This window comes from Haliotis cracherodii, unplaced genomic scaffold (genome assembly GCF_022045235.1).
Source record: "Haliotis cracherodii isolate W230 unplaced genomic scaffold, xgHalCrac1.p SCAF_15, whole genome shotgun sequence".
NCBI lineage: Eukaryota > Metazoa > Mollusca > Gastropoda > Lepetellida > Haliotidae > Haliotis > Haliotis cracherodii.
In genome coordinates, this window is record NW_027266270.1 from 26,830,011 (window position 1) to 26,850,758 (window position 20,748).

The 20,748-nt window shown below is 42.3% G+C and overlaps 1 protein-coding gene across 1 annotated transcript in view; it reads right to left on the minus strand.

The window, feature by feature from the left end:
• Positions 1-752: 752 nt before the first annotated feature.
• The window catches only part of LOC139462430 (uncharacterized bromodomain-containing protein 10-like), a 33,080-nt gene continuing 13,084 nt past the window's right edge, over positions 753-20,748 (minus strand). Inside the window, exons 10-14 of the mRNA XM_071244138.1 lie at positions 19,055-19,141; positions 16,839-17,981; positions 15,745-15,867; positions 11,633-11,803; positions 753-8,161 (exon numbers count right to left, since the gene is read on the minus strand). Of these exons, the coding sequence (XP_071100239.1) occupies positions 3,473-8,161; positions 11,633-11,803; positions 15,745-15,867; positions 16,839-17,981; positions 19,055-19,141 (6,213 nt within the window). The 3' untranslated portion in view covers positions 753-3,472. The remainder of the gene's footprint in view (positions 8,162-11,632; positions 11,804-15,744; positions 15,868-16,838; positions 17,982-19,054; positions 19,142-20,748) is intronic.

Below are 20,748 nucleotides of genomic sequence, written 5' to 3' on the forward strand. Positions count from 1 at the left end.
GTAACAAAGTATTACCCAGTTCAATGTTGAAGCTGAGTGACTGTGAGTGAATTGGGTTTAACACCGCTTTTAACAATATTCCAGTCATATCACGGCGTGTTAGCTTAATGTGGGAGGAAGCCCCAAGTGATGCAGGTCTCAGACGTTTACCACTTCGGTGAAACCCACGAGCACGGGTATGGGGCCGACAAACCTAGAAACATAATCGGGTGAACCGTTGAAGCTGAGGATTGGCGATTTCTTTCAGAATGTAATGTTATCTTAGCCGTGTTGAAAAGTTTGTTTTACTTGGACAGTCTGTATTGGTTCTTCTAGCTGCCAGTCAGCCAGTTACCCTGTGAGTAACCTTCTAATGGAGACCACTGACACGGGGATGGTCCCGTTTCCTATAAACCTACATCTGTAGCAATCTCTCCAGCACAGTGGAACAACCAAGAAACAGGCTTTTGGAATTGTCATGCAGTAGGTTTTTTAATAGTATTTCGGTGACATCACAGCATGTCAGCTTGATGCGGGAGGAAAGCCAGGAGTGGTGTAGGTCGTGAATGTTTATCCCTTTGGTGAAACCCAGGTCACACAAGGAGGGAGCGAGAGAGAGATGGATTTAACAAAGCTTTGAACAGTATTTCAGTTATGTAGGGCATGTCACCTGACCTTCACACTAATTCTTTCTCACCACAAGCATGGTGAAGGAGCTTGTGGTCAAGTTTAAACAAAAAGGAACTAAAAGAATTAACAAACACACAGTAGTTTTATAGAAGATTGCATTTCAGTCATTCCAAAATATCAAAGATGGTTCACAATATGACTGCAGTGGAAAGTGGTAAAATACACTCTGCTATCTCGCAGAGGAAGTAAAAATATATCAACAGAAAACTTAAAATAATCAAAATAGGTACTCAGCTAGCAAATAAGTTAACTATGACTGAACAGAATCATGACAATGTCAGACATGTAGTGTATGAATAAATACTATATACAGTCTTGGTGCCTTGCAAACTTATTGATAATCAATTACCACTATCTCTCCCGGTTGTGATGAGGCTCAGCAATTTCCTCTTAAAGCCACCACATACACAGTATTGTAAAAGGACAAGCAGGGCTGCATGCTCTTTATTGCTATAAAGAAAATATAATATTCTATGTCCATCGTCAATACTTCATAGATAGTAATGCATTGAGGCTGTCAAATGAGCCCCTTTGTTCAAAAACCTTGTGCATACACTACCAGTGCCTGTACTGAAGCAAACATGTAGAAAGTATGGCCACAAGGCTGCACATGTATTCGCAATATTGCTATTTGTGCCATGTGATCTGAGAGTGCATTGGTCAGCACTCACTGGTTTCCCTCTTGTTGGAACCAGGCCATGGCTTGATTTGATGGATGAAGATAATGACAGTCTCCACAAAGCGGCCATATATATTCACAGGTGATGGAGGAACTAGTGTATACAAACTTATGAAGTATCGAAGATGAACAGCAGAGGATTAACAATTATTAGTCAGCTTTACACCCCAGACGACAGGCACTAGAGAGCAAAATGACCAAAATATAACATTATCACTACAACCATGGATTATTATCATCCTTATCATCTTATTTCTTATCATTTTAGTCTCAAATGCCTTTGCTCTGACCTTGACCTCTGACATACTAAACTGATAAATAATGCTGAAGGATTTCACCAGAGTTTTCGGAGCTCTAAAACTTTTTAAATCATTAAATAATCCACTAACTCAATGTTATCCCACCCTTCAAACAAATTCTAAGAAATAAAAATAATAAAAAAATAATAATGATAAAGCTCACAGGTATGGTGCATGTTGAGTGAGGATTCCTCAACACTTTCAGTTGGGTTTAATGCTGATCTGAACATATTTCAGTTATATTAGAGTATATCAGCTTAATGTAGGAGGAAAGCCTGAAGTGGCACAGGTAGTAGATGTAACAAGGGTGATAAATCACGGTGAATCTGGAATTCAAACCGACTGCCATAGGACATTTAAGTACGTTTAAGGGAAGCAACTCTGAAAAGTGTTTTGTTTGGTTGTTGTTTAACACTGCACTGCACCCAATATTCCAGCTACATGATAGCGACCTGTTAATAGGAGTCTGGACCAGACAATCCAGTGATCGAAATTATGAGCTACAATCCATACAGTCGGGGTACAATGACATGCAATCACTGAGCCTGACCGCCCAATCCATTTGGTCGCCTCTTACAACCAGCATAGATCCCCAAAAGTCCGCTCTTATTAGTGACACACTGCATGTTAGATGATAGGGGCATTTCCCACCAACATTCTCAGAGCTACTTTCTGACATACATAACATACTTATTTACTCCCATGCGCACTGTAACACTAATTCATCAACATCTCAGCTCAATACATTTTGCAATGAACTGATAACATGAAATCATAAAATAAGGAAATACTGACATATATTTCACGATTTCCATAATTCATTACTCAATTATCATGATTACTATCTGAATTAAGACTTAATTTCTTCACATCTCTATCCAATCCTGCCGTGCCGCGCCTCCTAGTTTACAGGGCAGATCCTAGGGCACGGTTTCCGCTAGCGGTGCTGTAAGTTACATGCTGGATCAATTTCTGGGCTCCGTTCCACAAGGCGGTGTTAGAACTGCGATGATCGCAGGTCTATGTTAAAGTAATGGAGTTGTGACGATCTTAGCACTGCGGTTGCTTTGTGGAACAGGGCCAGATAAACAAGAGATAAAGAACAATGGCTAGATACATTTTTAGCCGTTTTGTCAGCATATGAGTTTTGATCCCAAAACAACAGAATCTAACAATCTGAGTTTTCATTGGCAAAGGACATGGTCGAGTCAACCTTACAATCAATTACAGTACGATCAAACTTCTAACATCTCTCTCAGTTAAACTTAGCCATTGGAACAAATGACGCATTGATGCCCGAGCTTAAATGTCATTTCACATTCTCTGTACAATAAAGAAAACATGAACTAACGTAGAGAATTATGTCTTGTATGTACATGAAGGTGTAAAATATCTGGTAACTATCCAAGGTGCTAGCTATTTAATGCAAATGAACAAAGTTTGCATACATAATGGAATGGTGACGTTCCCTTATTTGAGTACATAGACAATGGAATGATGACACCCCTTGTCCTATGGTCTGTAATGTGAGTTGTATAGGTCTAGAACAAGAGAGTCCTAATTATGCAGCCTGAGACAACTGAGACACAAGTGAAACCATGAATGACACACAGGTAATACTTGCTACATAATCAATATGTATGCACAACTGTTTCAGAAAATGATTACGTGGTACAGATTTTGCAAAATCATACATAATACATCATTGGCAGCTAGTATTGCTCGGAAATCACAATATAGTCCATGTCTTATTACACCAAACTATCAACATCCAGTAACAAAGGCCACAGTGTTCAACAGTTCATAATCTGCCAATCATTCATGTTTATCTGTCCGACATGTTTGCAAGACTCAACAGGTTCAGAGCAGCTTCTTCTCTGCTGCCTGTTTTCTGGAGAACTGGTTTAGTCTTGCTGACACTGGAAGAGGTCACCAGATGTGCCTGTGGCTCATCTACCACAGTTGACATCAACTGCCCGGTCTGTGGCTCACCAGAAACCGGATAACGTATTGTTACAGTACTGTTGGAATCTGTTTGCCCAACTACTGTCTGTGTCATTTGTAGTCCAGTCTGAACATTATTTGCTATTGAATATCCTTCCTGCTGGTTGTCAACTCCATAGAGCAGATCACCACTATCAAGTGTGCCTGGAAACGCTTGCTGACTTTGTGCCGTGAGCTGGTCGGCCGTGGCCAATGTACAAACTGGTGACAGGGTAGTTGTTCGGGAGTGATTACTCGTCAAAGATTTACCATCAGACTGGATGCTTGGACTAATGACACTACTCGGGCCAAGGCCTGCACTTGCTATGTTAGCCTGAACAAGAACATTGGTATTAGTTCCTTGTTGGGCTGATGCTAGTTGTGTTGGCTTCAGAGATGTTTTGGGTGTACCATCATGAGGAGCTCCTTTTGGTGGACTTGGACTTTCTACCATGGCCGAGGACGGAGATCGGATTGTGAGCATCTGGTTGCCAATCTGGATTGTTGCCTGTGGCAATACTTTGAGAACACCTTGTTCTACAGTGACAGGGACTCCCTGTGCAGTCATCAACTGTCCTCCAATGTTGTATAACAGAAGTTTCTGTTGCTTACTGCCTGTTCCATCTCCCTCTCCTTCTTCAAGCAGAGGTGATACTATCTTAGTTGGGGAAACCTTGCTTCCTTCAGCACTCGCCTTGGCAGCTTGTATTATGTTGTTAACCACTGTGGAAGCTGGAAACTTGGCCTCAGCTGCTTGAACCACCTGTGAGACAATATTAGCATTTGACACAATCAGATTGGTTGGAGATGTTTTAGCCACAACTTTCACCTTTTCATGACCCAGCATGGAAGAAAGCGTGGACGTTCCTGGTTTAGTTCCTGGGATGTTGGTTGAAGCCTTGGTTTGACTGAGATGAGCCTGGAGTGCAGCTTTAGTAGAGGCCTGAGCTGCCTGGATTGAGACTCTGTTGGTGCTAAGATTGGGGATTGAAGGGCTTGAGGATGCACTAATCGGCTCAGGTGCCAATGTTGCTGTATTCGCAGTTGGTGAGTACACAAATTGAACTCCAGGATTTTGCTGAATGTTGGAGAGAGGCATTTTAAATGAAGGTTGTAGCTTTGATGTTTGAACTGAAGCGGATGAAATAGGTTGTTGTGGAAGGGACTTGCTGATAAGCATTTGATGTTGACCAACCTGAAGAACCTTTCCACTATGGCCTGCTGCTGGTGCTGTGTGCTGCTGAAGTAGAACAGGGGCTTTCCCATCTTGCTGTCCCGGGGATGCCGCTACTTGGATTGTTGCCATTTTCTGCTGTATGAACTGAGGAGCCTTGTTAATCAGTGCAGTTATACCAGCACCTACTGACGGCTGAGCCACCATCTTGACACCTGGTGTCATGGCAACGTTGCCCAGTTGCTGTGGTGACAGTATGATTTGCTTTGAGGCTACAGTTTGACCGGATCCACTGACTGAGATCTGTTGCTTCTGCTGCTGCTGCTGCTGCTGTGGCTGGATAACCTGCACCCCAGAGAGAGTCTGCTGTGGGGAGATGTGCAAAGCAGAGGATAACTGTTGTGGTGTCAGCTTTAGAAGCTGCTGATTGAGCTGCATTGATTGAACAGGTAGTTGTAAGGTTGCAACACTTTGTGGTACTGCTGTTGGTTTGCTATACGATTGAGGAGCAGACATCTGGAGAGTGGCATTCTGTATGTGACTAGCTGACTGACTAGATGCCTCTTTCTGAGGGGAGAGAATAACATTCTGAAGACCACTGCCAAGTGACAACACAAAGGGTGTCTGACCTTTTCCTGTAAGCTGTACAGAGTTGGATTGTTTATTTGTCACATCAGATGAACTTATACTCATAGACTTGCCATATTGTACAGGAGTCCCACCAACCTGTTGTGCTGGAACAAGCAATCTAGGTGTGATAGGAGTACTGGCCACAGCTGGCTGGCCAACCATCAATGCTGGAATGACAGCTGGAGTCTGCTGACCAGACACAGGCACTTTCCCACCAACATTTGTCATCACTGTGCTTTTGCCTTGAATAGTTGATGCTGCTGGGACCATCATCCTGGTGCCTTGGATCATGGTGCTTTGTCCTGCAGCAATCTGCTTCACAAGTTCAGCTGCTGGAGTTGCAACCTTGGATAAGAGAGGTGTATTCTTGACAGCCTTGATCACATTTGAAGCAGATGCCAATGTAGCTGGTTGATTTTGAACTGTCATTTGTTGAGGATTACCATCTCCAGTTACTTGTTTACCCATTATGTTCAAACCTTGTGCAATATTAACTGCTGAGAGTCCTTGAACAGAAGCAGGTGAAATTGTTTGCTTCCCAGGAGAAAAGCTCAACTGTATATGTTTTCCAGGATCTTGCACTGCTTTGACTGCAGCTAGTTGAGCAGTCTGACTCACCGTGTCTTTGCCTGAATTACTGAGAGCAACATGTACCTGGTTAGTCTTGGTGGTTGATGCAGCCCCACCCAGATTGACAGAGGATGCAATCTGCACGCCTCCAGACAACACAGTCTGCTTGTTCTGTGGTATCACCAAGCCCTGGGGAGTCAGGTAACCTTGAACTAGACCCTGAGAAGTGATGAAATTCTGAGGCACAACTTTCAACAACATGTTCTTTTGAGAAGAGCTTGTTGCTGTTGGATTCTGTACAACATACTCTGTCTTAATTGGCGACTTGGTAACTTGTGAGAGACTGGTGATGGACTCGGAGGCACTTGGGTTAACGCTGGAGGGACATGTTACATTAACGGGTGAATAAGTAGATTCAACTCTATGCGCAGCAGGGATTGGGACCTTCATACTCTGAATGGTCTTGGTTACGTTACGACGAGGCTGTATAGAAGGTAAGGTGACCGGCGATGGCACTTTGATGTGAGCAGTCGGCAATGAGGTGCGGACCGATGTCACAACAGACTGAAGGGCAGAATCAAGGGCTTCCTGTGTAGGTAGTTTCACAACTCGGGGTTTCAGCTGGCCCCCAGTGGCAGGAAGTACAACCTTGCAGAGATTGATGTTGGTCTTGGCGGTAAGTGCTGGAGCCTCAGTTGTCCTGATGCTGGATAACAGGCTAGCCATGCCATCAACTGTTTCACTTCTGTTAATGATACTTTGTAAATCTGGGCCCTTTAAGGAGGCCCTGTTCTCCAGTAAGGCTTTTACAGTAACATTGCTAGCATACTTCTGTTTAGATGGAGATACAATGTTGGTGGTGAGGTATGCTTTTGCACTACTTTGCTCCATCGGATCAGGTGTCAGAGATGGATTTGGGGATATCTGACTGGGACTTGTCTGTTGTGTTAACATCACAGGTTTAGGTGATGATGCAACAGGGGCGGTTCCTACCAACAACTGTGGCTTGGTGCTTGCTCCTGCTCCTGCTCCACTAATGATATTTGGATTCAGTGAAGGAACTATGTTAGGTGAGGCAGAGAAAGGAACTACATTTGGCAAAGAAGTCATAGATTGGTTGATCACTGTGAACTGGTTTACATGCTGAGCTGATGATACAGATGGAATTGCCAACTTCACATCTGCCTGCGATCCAGGGAGACTGGTGTACACAGATTGTGTTGGTTGACATGAAGTTACTGGTTGCTGTGGTTGGACTCCTATCTGTTGTGGTTGTGATGCACTGGGCTGAGATGTAGAGGTTGGTACAGCAGAGGTGAGGAACAAGGTCGTCCCACCTGGTCCTGTGGTTTGAATTTTTATAGCCTTGTGTCTGAGCAACTGTTGTATAACACTGGCAGGTAGGGAGTTGAGGATCTTTTGGGTACTTGCTGGGGCATTACCTCCTGCAACCTCTAAAGTTTGTTTCCCAGGGGATGGTTTCGGAGATGCCTGCAGTACTCCTGGTTTTGCTGCTGCATACTGGGGTCTTATTGTCTGTATGGCTGATGGCTTGGGTCTCACTTGTTGTAATGGTGCTGTGGCTGCTTGTTGTTGCCGAGTTGTGAGAAGGCTCTGAATAACTGGATGAGATGATTGCGTAACTGACACACCGCTTGTCAACGACGTTAGTCTGATATTTCCAGCAGATGCTCCTGGTGAAATCAGACTGGTCTTGCCTTGAGTCTGATTTAGAATGGACATACGGAGTATCTTACTGGCCGAGAGACCTTGGATAGATGGGGAGGCCCCAGCAACTGATATCACTGTTGAAGATGTCATTGGTTTCATCTGTTTCTGAAGTATGTTCGGCATGTGGGCTGGAGAAGTGGGCTCTTCTCCAGACTTGATGACTTTCTTCTTTTTAATTCCCTGGTCCTCGATATTGTTGGGTATAACTCTCCGCTTGCGTAGCCGCCCACGAGAACTAACATCCAATTCATATTCTTCCTCAACATTGCCACCCAAGCTGTCTCGGCTGTCAGTTAAAATTGGTGTTGGTGCTATGATTGACCTCTTGACCTTCACCTCCACCTGGTCATCCTTCCCGGCATCCTCAGCATCTGTGTCCTCGCTGGATGAGATGGAGGACTCCTCAGTATTCCAACTCTCCACATCCTACAAAAGACAAGGGCCATACCCATCATAAGATTTGGGTTTTTTTAACATATACACCTGGAAAAACTTTTAGCATCAACCAATTCGTAATTTTTACAATAAATTGTATATTCATACTAATTATCCTTTCTCACACTATGCATTTCTCTTTCTTAATTCAAACCGTAGAGGAAACATGCCTAAACAAAGATTTGCAGCTTCTTAAAAAACAGTTCACTCGAACACAGCCTGCATCACCATGGTTACCACTCAGCAATCTGGGTCATGCATGCCTTTCTTGCCAGTTGACCCACATGCACTGAAGGGTTTCCCCACCCAACTCTTTCTGGAGCTTAATAGGCTAGAGAAACTGTGATGCAGGGATGGACGGGTGGGCATATAGCGTGTGAGATAGGGTAAGTTTAAAAAATTGTATATTTACAATTTTTTAAACTGACCCTTTCACACACTATCCCACAGTTGTAGGTGGGGTGCAACTCCCTAGTCTATAAAGACAAAAAACGTGAGATATACATGAGGAAGCTGGAGTTAAACAGTGATACAGAACAATATTAAGTCGTGAGTGAGTGAGTTTGATTTTACGCTGCTTTTAGCAAAATTCCAGCAATATCACAGCGGGGGACACCAGAAATGGGCTTCAATATTAAGTAAGTAACACTGCCTAGTGTCATAAGACAAAGCTCAAGGATAGGAATGAAACACCCTCAAAGAGTGTTGTGACCATGATGCGTTAACAGAGGAAAACCCAAGAAGTCGGTTACAATATGTGTAACATGTTCATACATGAGTGAGGGTAATTGTAAAGCCAAACAATACAATGTACGACTTATATCGGTTCAGAATGTGTCTGGCCAATCGATTCTACAAGATATGTGTATAGCTATCTCCCATAGGTTAGGACAAGAAGAGGAACGAACGAAGATATCCACAAAAGGATCAATCACGTAACTTTGTCTAGATTTTTAGCCATATCCGCTAACATCGGCCTTGGAAGAAGCATGATATTAGACAAAATGGCAGAAGGGACGACACAAGATGATAAAGTATGTTCGGGAAAAGTACTTTCGGGAAGTTGGAGTTTATCCACAATCCAAATCAGAACCGTAACTGGATCTGCTGTGTCAAAAGTACCTGTGGATGAAACAGGACAGGCATGACGGTTAAGTAACTCTTCCTCTGGCAGTGGATCCATGAGTGAAGTAGGAGTGGCTGATGATGTCATAGGAGGAACAGATGCTGGCACAGAAGTCACTGTATCTGTAGGAGGACCCAACTGAGGGAGGCATGCTGACGTCATAGCTTGTAAAAGAGTATGAAGTTGCTATGCGGGGAGTGGGGTTAACACGCTAGGATTCCAAAAAGTAGGAAGAATCTGAGTAGAAGCCTGTGATGTTACCGGAGCATCTGGTAGTCACATTTGGTGCACGTCAAACCGGAGGCAATATTGTAGACAAACTACCATGAGTAGTAGCCGAATGACTTGGGTTGTCTCTGTGCCAAATAGGAGAGGTAAAGTCCTGGCGAGGAGAGGGATAGTAGTCCAGCAGAGGATGATAATCCGGGTAAGCAGTATTAAAGGAGTATCCTCGCCATGGGAGAAGAGTGTTTCTGTAGTATGGGTAGTGTTCCACATGTGTAGGGTTTGTGTCGGCACTCTACGAAGCAGGGTTAAAAAAATCTTGTCGTTGATGATGATATTCATTAGAGCAACTCAGGATGACTAGAAGAAGAACGAGTCAGGTGCAACAAATGTCATGTCCAATAGAGTCTGTATAAAATTCATCTTCCAAACCAATATGTGAGGAGTTTTAAGTATCTCTCCTTGAAAGACAATGGAGTGAATGGTCGATTTCTAGATCCCCAGTCAATAGAAGAGTAGCGTTCAAAGGAAGATAGTCGATCTGTAGAGGTTCGTCAAAACCTTGTGGGAATGTCCATCCTAAGAGTATTTTGTCAATCCTTCAAAGTATGTTGTATCCCCGAGTCCTAATCCTGGGATGTTTGTCGAACCTTCGAAGTATGTTGATCCAGGGATCTTCTTAGAACGCCGAACCTTAGATAATCGTGGATTAGAGTTGAGCGATGTAACTGATGAAGCCAATTTGTCCGTCGAATGCTGAGGCTTCACAGGTTTATCTCCATCGGAGGATCAATAATCCTCATGAGAACATCCTTGAGAGTAAGATCTATACGAATCTTGAGAAGAATCCGACGAATCTGTTCGGCAATCCGGTGTAGACCGCTCTACAGGAGAGCGTTGGATCGGGGATCTTGAACGTCTAGCAGTAGACAGGGAGCAATGAGGAGTGACTGAAGAGCGTACGATTGAAGTTGCAGTCTTAGGTATGTCCTCAGGCGGAGGCTTGACAATCTCAGCGACCAAAGACAAAGGTGACGAGGAAGCAATACAATCTCCGATAGACATTGTAACAGTAGGAGAGGTCACGGTTGATTGTGACAAAAAAAAAGGTTTGGTCGCCGAAAGCTCCTTCTGTACACCCAAGCCTGTAGGCTTGATCGCCAAAGCTGATAAAGGTACAGTCTTCAAACTAGGCTGAGTGGTCAGGAAAGTGAGTGAGTGAGAGAGTGTGTATGGTTTTACGCTGCTTTTAGCAATATTCCAGCAATATCACGTCGGGGGACACCACAAATGGGCTTCACACATTGTACCCGGGTAATCGAACCCGGGTCTTCGGCGTGATGAGTGAACACTTTAACTACTAAGCTACCCGAGCGCCCCTGGTCAGGAAAGAAACAACTTCTGCCAAAAACTATCGTAGACACCATCATTGTCGACAGATAAAACGGGGCAGTGCAGGTTTGACAAATCTACATTTGTCAAAGTTGCTGATGTTTCGCTGATAGTCTTGGCTTTTTCACCAGAATTTTCTTGGTTTAAGTTGTCTATCTAGAGAGTCTATCTTCTTCACAGCATTGAGTACATTGCACCGATCAGAACAGATATCGTGAGGGTCTGATGACAAAAATACCCGTCTGCAAGCAAGACATGCTGGATGGCAATTGGACTGTTCGTCCATGATGAAAAACAACTAGTAGAAACAAAAACTTGCCAGCTGAAGAGGGAAAATGGACAAAAAAGGTAAAAAAACCAAATGAATCCCCTAGGTGTATAAACATGTCACCACAAGGTGGCGATTAGAAAGAGAATGAATTGGCTGGGTAAAACCAATGTTTCCAGTGTGTGTGGGTCAACCAGCAAGAAAAGCATGCAACAACCAGCAAGAAAGCATGCATGATCCAGACTGCTGGGAGGTGACCATGGTGATGATGGGTGTGTTCGATGAATTGTTTTAAGAAGCAGAAAATCTTTCTTTAGGCAAGTTTCCACGTAGAAGTTGAAAGAAGAAAGAGAAACGCATAGAGTGAAGTAGGATAAGTTTAAAAATTTTCATACATCCCGAACTTCCTGTCTCATACCACCCGCATAAACAGCTAGTAATACCACCTCACCTGTTTCTTAAACTCCTCTTCCTTAAATTCATCCAGCTCTTTCCTGATCTTGACCCGAGCTTTCCGTCGGGCCTGGAGCAGTTTGGTTTCCCAGGGCTCCAGCTCCTTCAGCAGGTACAGGAGACGGGCGTGGAGCTCCACTTCACATCGCTTTCTGGATGTCGGCTTGGACTACAACAAACAACATTGTTTCAGTCAGTCAGCTATTTGTACATGGAGATTTCCAGTGACCAACAATTACTTTCATTTTAGTAAAACAAAGTGCCATTAAGTTTTTCTCTAGATGTAAAATCTGAATAGGACTCCAGAGGCTGATCCAGGAGTTTGAAAAACCCAGTCTGTATAACTGATGGAAGGTAAAGACACAGTCTGTATAACTGATGGAAGGTAAAGACACAGTCTGTATAACTGATGGAAGGTAAAGACACAGTCTGTATAACTGATGGAAGGTAAAGACACAGTCTGTATAACTGATGGAAGGTAAAGACACAGTATGTATAACTGATGGAGTGTAATGACCCAGTCTGTATAACTGATGGAAGGTAAAGACACAGTCTGTATAACTGATGGAAGGTAAAGACACAGTCTGTATAACTGATGGAGTGTAATGACCCAGTCTGTATAACTGATGGAAGGTAAAGACACAGTCTGTATAACTGATGGAAGGTAAAGACACAGTCTGTATAACTGATGGAAGGTAAAGACACAGTCTGTATAACTGATGGAAGGTAAAGACACAGTCTGTATAACTGATGGAAGGTAAAGACACAGTATGTATAACTGATGGAAGGTAAAGACACAGTCTGTATAACTGATGGAAGGTAAAGACACAGTCTGTATAACTGATGGAGTGTAATGACCCAGTCTGTATAACTGATGGAGTGTAATGACCCAGTCTGTATAACTGATGGAAGGTAAAGACACAGTCTGTATAACTGATGGAAGGTAAAGACACAGTCTGTATAACTGATGGAAGGTAAAGACACAGTCTGTATAACTGATGGAAGGTAAAGACACAGTCTGTATAACTGATGGAAGGTAAAGACACAGTCTGTATAACTGATGGAAGGTAAAGACACAGTCTGTATAACTGATGGAAGGTAAAGACACTGTCTGTATAACTGATGGAGTGTAAAGGCCCAGTCTGTATTGCTGATGGAGAGGAATGACCCAGTCTGTATAACTGATCGAGAATAAAGACCCAGTCTGTAAAACTGATTGAGTGTAAAGACCCAGTCTGTATTGCTGATGGAGAGGAATGACCCAGTCTGTATTACTGATGTAGAATAAAGACCCCGTCTGTAAAACTGATGGAGTGTAAAGACCCTGTCTGTATTGCTGATGGAAAGAAATGACCCAGTCTGTATAACTGATGGAGAGGAATCACCCAGTCTGTATTACTGATGGAGTGTAAAGACCAAGTCTGTATTGCTGATGGAGAGGAATGACCCAGTCTGTATAACTGATGGAGAGGAATGACCCAGTCTGTATAACTGATGGAGAGGAATGACCCAGTCTGTATAACTGATGGAGAGGAATGACCAAGTCTGTATTACTGATGGAGTGTAAAGACCCAGTCTGTATTGCTGATGGAGAGGAATAACCCAGTCTGAATAACTGATGGAGAGGAATGACCCAGTCTGTATTGCTGATGGAGAGTAAAGACCCAGTCTGTATAACTGATAGAGAGGAATGACCGTGTCTGTATTACTGATGGAGTGTAAAGACCCAGTCTGTATAACTGAAGGAGAGGAATGACCCAGTCTGTATTACTGATGGAGAGTTAAGACCCAGTCTGTATTGCTGATGGAGAGTAAAGACCCAGTCTGTATAACTGATGGAGAGTAAAGACCCAGTCTGTATAACTGATGGAGAGGAATGATCAAGTCTGTATAACTGATGGAAGGTAAAGACACAGTCTGTATAACTGATGAAGAGGAATGACCCAGTCTGTATTGCTGATGGAGAGTAAAGACCCAGTCTGTATTGCTGATGGAGAGGAATGACCCAGTCTGTATAACTGATGGAGAGTAAAGATCCAGTCTGTATAACTGATGGAGAGGAATGACCCAGTCTGTATAACTGATGGAGAGTAAAGACCCAGTCTGTATAACTGATTGAGTGTAAAGACCCAGTCTGTATTACTGATGGAGAGGAATGACCCAGTCTGTATTGCTGATGGAGAGGAATGACACAGTCTGTATTTCTGATGGAGAGTAAAGACCCAGTCTGTATTGCTGATGGAGAGGAATGACCCAGTCTGTATTGCTGATGGAGAGGAATGACCCAGTCTGTATAACTGATGGAGAGGAATGACCCAGTCTGTATAACTGATGGAGAATATAGACCCATTCTGTATTACTGATGGAGAGGAATGACCCAGTCTGCATAACTGATGGAGAATAAAGACCCATTCTGTATTACTGATGGAGAATAAAGACCCAGTCTGTATTACTGATGGAGAGGAATGACCCAGTCTGTATAACTGATGGAGAGTAAAGACCCAGTCTGTATTACTGATGGAGAGGAATGACCCAGTCTGTATTGCTGATGGAGAAGAATGACCCAGTCTGTATAACTGATGGAGAGTAAAGACCCAGTCTGTATTACTGATGGAGAGTAAAGACCCAGTCTGTATTACTGATGGAGAGGAATGACCCAGTCTGTATAACTGATGGAGTGTAAAGACCCAGTCTGTATTACTGATGGAGAGGAATGACCCAGTCTGTAGGGCTGCAACGATACAGGAAGGTCACGATACGATACACATCTCGATATTCTGGTCACGATACGATACGTATCTCGGTACGCAATGATAAAAAAACAAGACTTAAATCATGTCAAGATTGCACCTTTCATGATTTTGGAATAGTCAAAATTGTTTTATAATAACAAGACTACTGAAGTTGTTCAGCTTTAAAGTGGAACTTTCTCTAACTTTCCTTAAAAACAATTCAAAGTTCAAACACCAGAAAATAATTAATGTGCTCCACCAGTGATACAACGTCAAAGAATTTTGATGCAATGGTCGAAGAAATTGTATCTGAAATTATTGTTTTATCAAGAATAATATATTCCAATAGCGTGTTACCTTAGTTGCAGCTTTTATTATATATATATTTAAAATTATAAGAACCACAAGTGTAGCATTTTGGAACTGGTGATTGCTGTTGCAGGATATGTTTACGTATGGAACAATTTTGACCAGTCCCCCTAGGGACTTCCCGTGCTACATGTATTTCGATTGCGATATATATATTAACCAAATTGCCACAAATACGACTTTTAACGAGTCAAAGTATGACATTTTTAATATATGTATCCATTCAATAGCAACTGAAGTTCGTTTCAATGCGTCAAAAGCGGTAATCTCACTGTGGTTTGTATCTCTTCACACACGATTTCATATCACTTAATGAAAACAATATTAAATGAAATTTTGAAAAAAAAACTATTAAAATATATTACAAACACAAGTCCAGATATACAATGAACACGTTTTAATATCAAGATAGTATGATAATGGTGTTGAATTGCTTGCTTCAGTTCGGATTTGCTGACAGATATTTCCATTGTTACGTGCTTGCGGGGATCAGCTGATAATGTTTTTTGACCTTGGGAAAAACATCTGTCGGTGTAAAACCTGAGCTTATTAAAAATGTAAGTACGTTTTTGGGAGCCATGCGTTACCGCGCTATAACCAAGTTAGCGGTTTAGTGAAAGGCACAATAGCGAGAAAACGCTGTTCTTGAGATTTGCGTTCCGTATCGTGGCGTATCGATAAATAGGCCTACGTTTATCGTATATCATATCGTGGGTCAAGTATCGCGATGCATCGGAATATCGGTGTATCGTTGCACCCTTACCAGTCTGTATAACTGATGGAGAATAAAGACCCAGTCTGTATTACTGATGGAGAGTAAAGACCCAGTCTGTATTACTGATGGAGAGGAATGACCCAGTCTGTATAACTGATGGAGAATAAAGACCCAGTCTGTATTACTGATGGAGAGGAATGACCCAGTCTGTATAACTGATGGAGAATAAAGACCCAGTCTGTATTACTGATGGAGAGGAATGACCCAATATGCAGACATTAAACTGCCTTTTACCTTCTGCTTCTTTCCCCGAGTGCTGACAGTCGGTGGTTCAGGCTGCTCAGCAAATTTCTCTGCCAGAACACGGAGATCTTCCACGCTGTCTGCCATCAGCTCAAATGATCCCAACTCGGGCAGCTGCAGCAGCAAACAGATATCATCCATTACTAACACAAAGGAAGCATCATGAGAATGAATCTAGGATCTTAACTCACAACACAGCTTTCTGGCATGCCCAAGTCATGCAACTCTACACAGCTAACTGCCGAGCCTGAGTCCCTCATGGCCCGACTCAGACATTGTATGCATTAGTAAACATGGTAACACAGCTCAGCCGGCATGTAATGTCGGAGGGATTTAATGATTCAGTAACATCACTCTTCCTTCTGATATACAGTCAAACCTGTAGTCCTGGGGACCATTAAATAAATATCGGACTGTTCTTAGCAGGACAAGTAATAGCACTGATAAGGATTCTGAGATTTCTGAAGGGACGATACAGCTGAAATGATAGACCTGCCAACCCTTATTGAAGCTTGGGAGTATTCAGTGGGGTAAAAAAGAATAATTTCATGTGAAAAAGAGTACTCTGAAATGGGTTTTCGCTTCAAAATTTTTGTTGGGTCTAGATGTAAGTGAAACATGTGGTCAAAGCTCAACAAATTCCTAAAATTCATCATGTGACACTAAATAAGTTATTTTCAGAAAGATAATGTGATGTTACTCGTTCCAAAGTATTATCAGTGTACATGCAATTAGTTCCCTGTCTACATCCGCAAAAACATAACTTGAGTGTGTCTTAACATTACAACCAATCAGACAACTTGTATCATTAGTCATCATGGTCTGGCTATAGAATGCTTCATGTCACCGGTGCATTAACAATTTGATCTCCATGATATTTCTTCATGTAAATAATTAGTGAAAAAAAATAACAAAAATCATAATTGGGATGAGAAGAAGCGTAAAGTGTTTCAGCCCCAAAGCATAATTATAACACCAAAATTGTTATGGTTGGCCCCAATGGATGATACATCATGTTAATGAAGTTCAAGTTGACAAGGTTTAACAAGTTTATCATGTTTATATGCCACTACTAATTTCCTTACTATTTCTTCTTCTTCCTCCTCCTCAATCTTTGCTTCATCAGTCTGAACATTTTCCTCCCGTGACATGGCCTCCTCCTTCACAGACACTCCACATTCGTTCTCATCCTGACCTGGTTCTGTCTTCACCACAGAGCTGCTCTGCATCTTGGCATCAGTATCCTTCATGAACGGCTTGCTGTCATCATCTTTGCCAATCTCGCTGGAACAGTCCTGACCATTCTCCCCTACCTCACTTTCACATTTCACTGCATCGATGTTACATTTAATATCACTTTCACAATCTGTAGAGTTATCAGCACCATGAACATTTTGAGCACTTAAGTCAGAATTTGGATCGTCCAACACAACGTTCTCGTTTTCGTGACTCTTCATTTTGACCTCACTCATTTCTCCCTTTCCCTGAGAACTCCCCTTGCCCTCCTGATGTTCCGTGACAGCAGAACCATCCCTGGCGAAGCTGTCACTAGGAATATCACCATTGGCTATTGCACTCTTGCTGTCCTCCGACGTGTCACATGTCCGTCCATTACACTGCATGCCACCGTTGCTGTCTGTTAGGTCAGTCTCACATTTCTCCTCCTTAACATCCACACTATTTACATCACACATCTTGTGCTCATATTTTATTATGTTTATATTATCACCATTTTGCTTCGAGTCACACGTCGGACTTGGAGAATCAGTTCTAGACACCCCACTCCCCCTTTCCACAGAACTGCCCTTACTCCGCCCTCCTGATGGCACACAGTCTAATGAATCTTGTTCGTCTGGCTGACTTGCACAATTGTTATTGTTATGATTACTGTCTGTAGCACTGACATAGTCTCTTTCTGAATCACTGGCCATGCTCTCCTCTCTTTCATCACTCCCTCTGTCATCAACTTTACAGCGTCCTATCTTGCGCAGGGCCCGTTCCAGCTCCCTTGTGATCCCATTCCGATAAAGGCTTTTCCGGGAACTTCTTCCTGACCGCGTCCTCCGAGCATACAGACACTCGTCCTCCATGTCCACAATCTCGGGCGTTGCAGTCAGTGACCTTGACCCTGGCTCAGTGCTGATCTCGCTTGGTGTGTTGTCTGCCTCTGTGTCGTCCGTGTCAGGTAACCTTGCCGATCTCCGACTTGAACGTCCTCCAACAGAGGCCTAAACAAGAACATATCCGTGACAGCTTGATTAAAGATAATTATGTGGTTATGGATAGGTAAATGAATTAAGACAAGCTATTTAGAATGAAAAAAAATAAATTAAGAAAATTGTTCCCCATAAAAAAACAGACAAAATAGAGAAAGGCTTGATTTTTAGCATGTAAAGTGTCATCAAGGCTCTTCAAAAAGCAATTTTAAATCTTGACAGTTCATGTTAAAGTATAGAGTAGTCTGTCTGACAGACCTACAAAAGAAAACCAGCAGTGAGCACCCAAACCATGTAATATGTACACACATTAAACAGAAATAGCAACACAAACTACAAACAAGACACAATCCCCATAAAGTGTGCATCGTAATTATTAATACAACCCACATTTTCACCGGACACCGCAACTAATCGAGTGTGTGCACACTTGGTTTGTTGTGGTCTATGTGACTTGTTGTGTTTGCTTCCATTGAAAAGTAGCAATTCTCAATCTATACAACTCAACATCAGCTAAGGGCTAAAATAGTCATCTTTAGTTAAATGCGTGGTCCTTAGCAAATGTTGAGTAGTATATTTCGGAAGCCCATTGTTGATCAATCATGAAAACTTTCATTTTCATTAAACTCATGATTGAAAGTTTCAAAAAATAATTGTTTGTGACAGAACACAAAACAACATAAAATAAAATAGGTTCACATCCCCTTTGGTTCAGTTGAGTTCCAATCAAAGTAAAGCACAAACAAGTTCAAACATGCCTGAAATGGTATTTACAGTGTGTGTGTGTGTGTGTGTGTGTGTGTGTGTGTGTGTGTGTGTGTGTGTGTGTGTGTGTGTGTGTGTGTGTGTGTGTGTGTGTGTGTGTGTGTGTGTGTGTGTGTGTGTACGTGTGTGTGTGCGTGTGTGTGTGTGCGCGTGTGACCAGTCCTCGTTTAAGCCCCTTAAACTTAATGCCAAGTGGCAGACAGGGGGTAACAACAAGTACCATCTTTTAACGTCTTTTGGTATGACGCGTGCCCCGGATCAAACCCCGGACCTTCCGCTTTCCGGGTGGATGCCAGTCGGTATTTCCAGAATCCCCTTACCTTTCTAGCACTTCCTCCAGCTGCACTCTTGCTGCCATTAACTCGCCTCTTCTTCACCGGTGGTGTCTCCATCTCCTCCTCTTCACTCTGTTGACAAACACACAAATTGACAGTGGTTATGATCATAAACATACTGCTCTAGACTACTGAAAAAATAAAAGGACCATTTCAAATTGAAATGTAATACAATAAGAAGAAAATAAGACTAAACAAGGCAAAAATCACCCCTGATCTTGCCTCAAACATATTTCTAAGTTCAAAATATGAAAAAAGCAATATCTTCTCAGAAAATCCATTTATCAAATCAAACTTTGCACTGCACCTCTCCTATTGGTATAGAAACTGTACCCCCAATTAGAAAAGAATCCACAAAGTACTTTTCAAGTTATAGGTCACACTCATATTTAGGGATATTTTCTCAGAAAATCGACATATCAAAAGCAAACTTTGCACTGCACTTCTTCTATTAGTATGGAAACTGTTCCCAAAAAATCCATGCAGTAGTTTTCAAGTTATAGGTCACACAGATGTTTAAATATACAAATTCTGAGTGAAAAAATTAAAAATAGCTGTATCTTTCCCGAATCCAAATATTGAAATCATACTTCAAACTGCACCACTCCCACTGGCATAGAAGGGGTTTGAAAAGAATCTATGCAGTAGTTTCAAGTTATAGGTCACAAAAAAAAATGTCCTTCCCAAGGCAAGAGAGTTAACTGACTCTAAAAGTCCAATTTCCACCCTTGCCGAACTAGGCTGGTATTATGGAGTTTTATTTTGGCTGGACTAACGAGTCTGTGCATAGTCCAATCAAAATCTCGCAACAGAATTGAAATCCGGTTCATAAGCTGCCGTGCAGATTTCGGTTGATTGCAGGATTTGCAAAGCATGTGCATTGCGAACTCGTTGTCAACATGGTCAACAGATATTTTCCAAACCTTTTCATGTTTTTAATCAAGGTGCTTGCGTGATTTGAGGCACCTCGCGATTTAAGACCCGTTTTATCACAATATAGATCTTGATTATTGATCAGATCGTCTTGACTGGGCGCCGCCATTTTGTTTGAAACAAATGCAAGTGATGGAATCGGATTGTTCCATAGGAGAGGCTTAGAAGTAATTTTAAAGTCAGTTAATCTCCCTTGCCAAACTAGGCTGGAATTATGGAGTTATATTTTGGCTGGAGTGACGAGTCTATGCATAGTCCAATAAAAATTGCATAACGAAATCTAATCCGGTTCATAAACTGCTCAGCAGATTTCGGCCGATTGCAGGATTTGCAAAGCATGTGTACCGCCAACTGGACGTCAACAGATATTTTCCAAATATTTTCATGTTTTCAATCAATGTGCTCATGTGATTTGCTGCACTTTGTGAGGTAACACCCATTTCATCACAATATAGACTTTGATTAAGATCAGATTGTCTTGGCAGTGGGCCTACATTTTGTTTGAAGCACATGCAAGTGGCATGAGAGGTGGTATCTGATTGGTCAAAAGGAGGGACATACAAGGGACATAACCTCATAATAGCCACCGGTGGTAGAAAGCAAGAGAACAGTCTCTGAACACAATATCAGCTATGTTACACATTTAAACCACCTGGCCCTGTTCCACAAAGTGACCTGAGCACTTCGATGATCGGAAGTTAAAGTACTTTAAAGTTCAAGTTAAAGTAAGATCCCATTGTGAAATA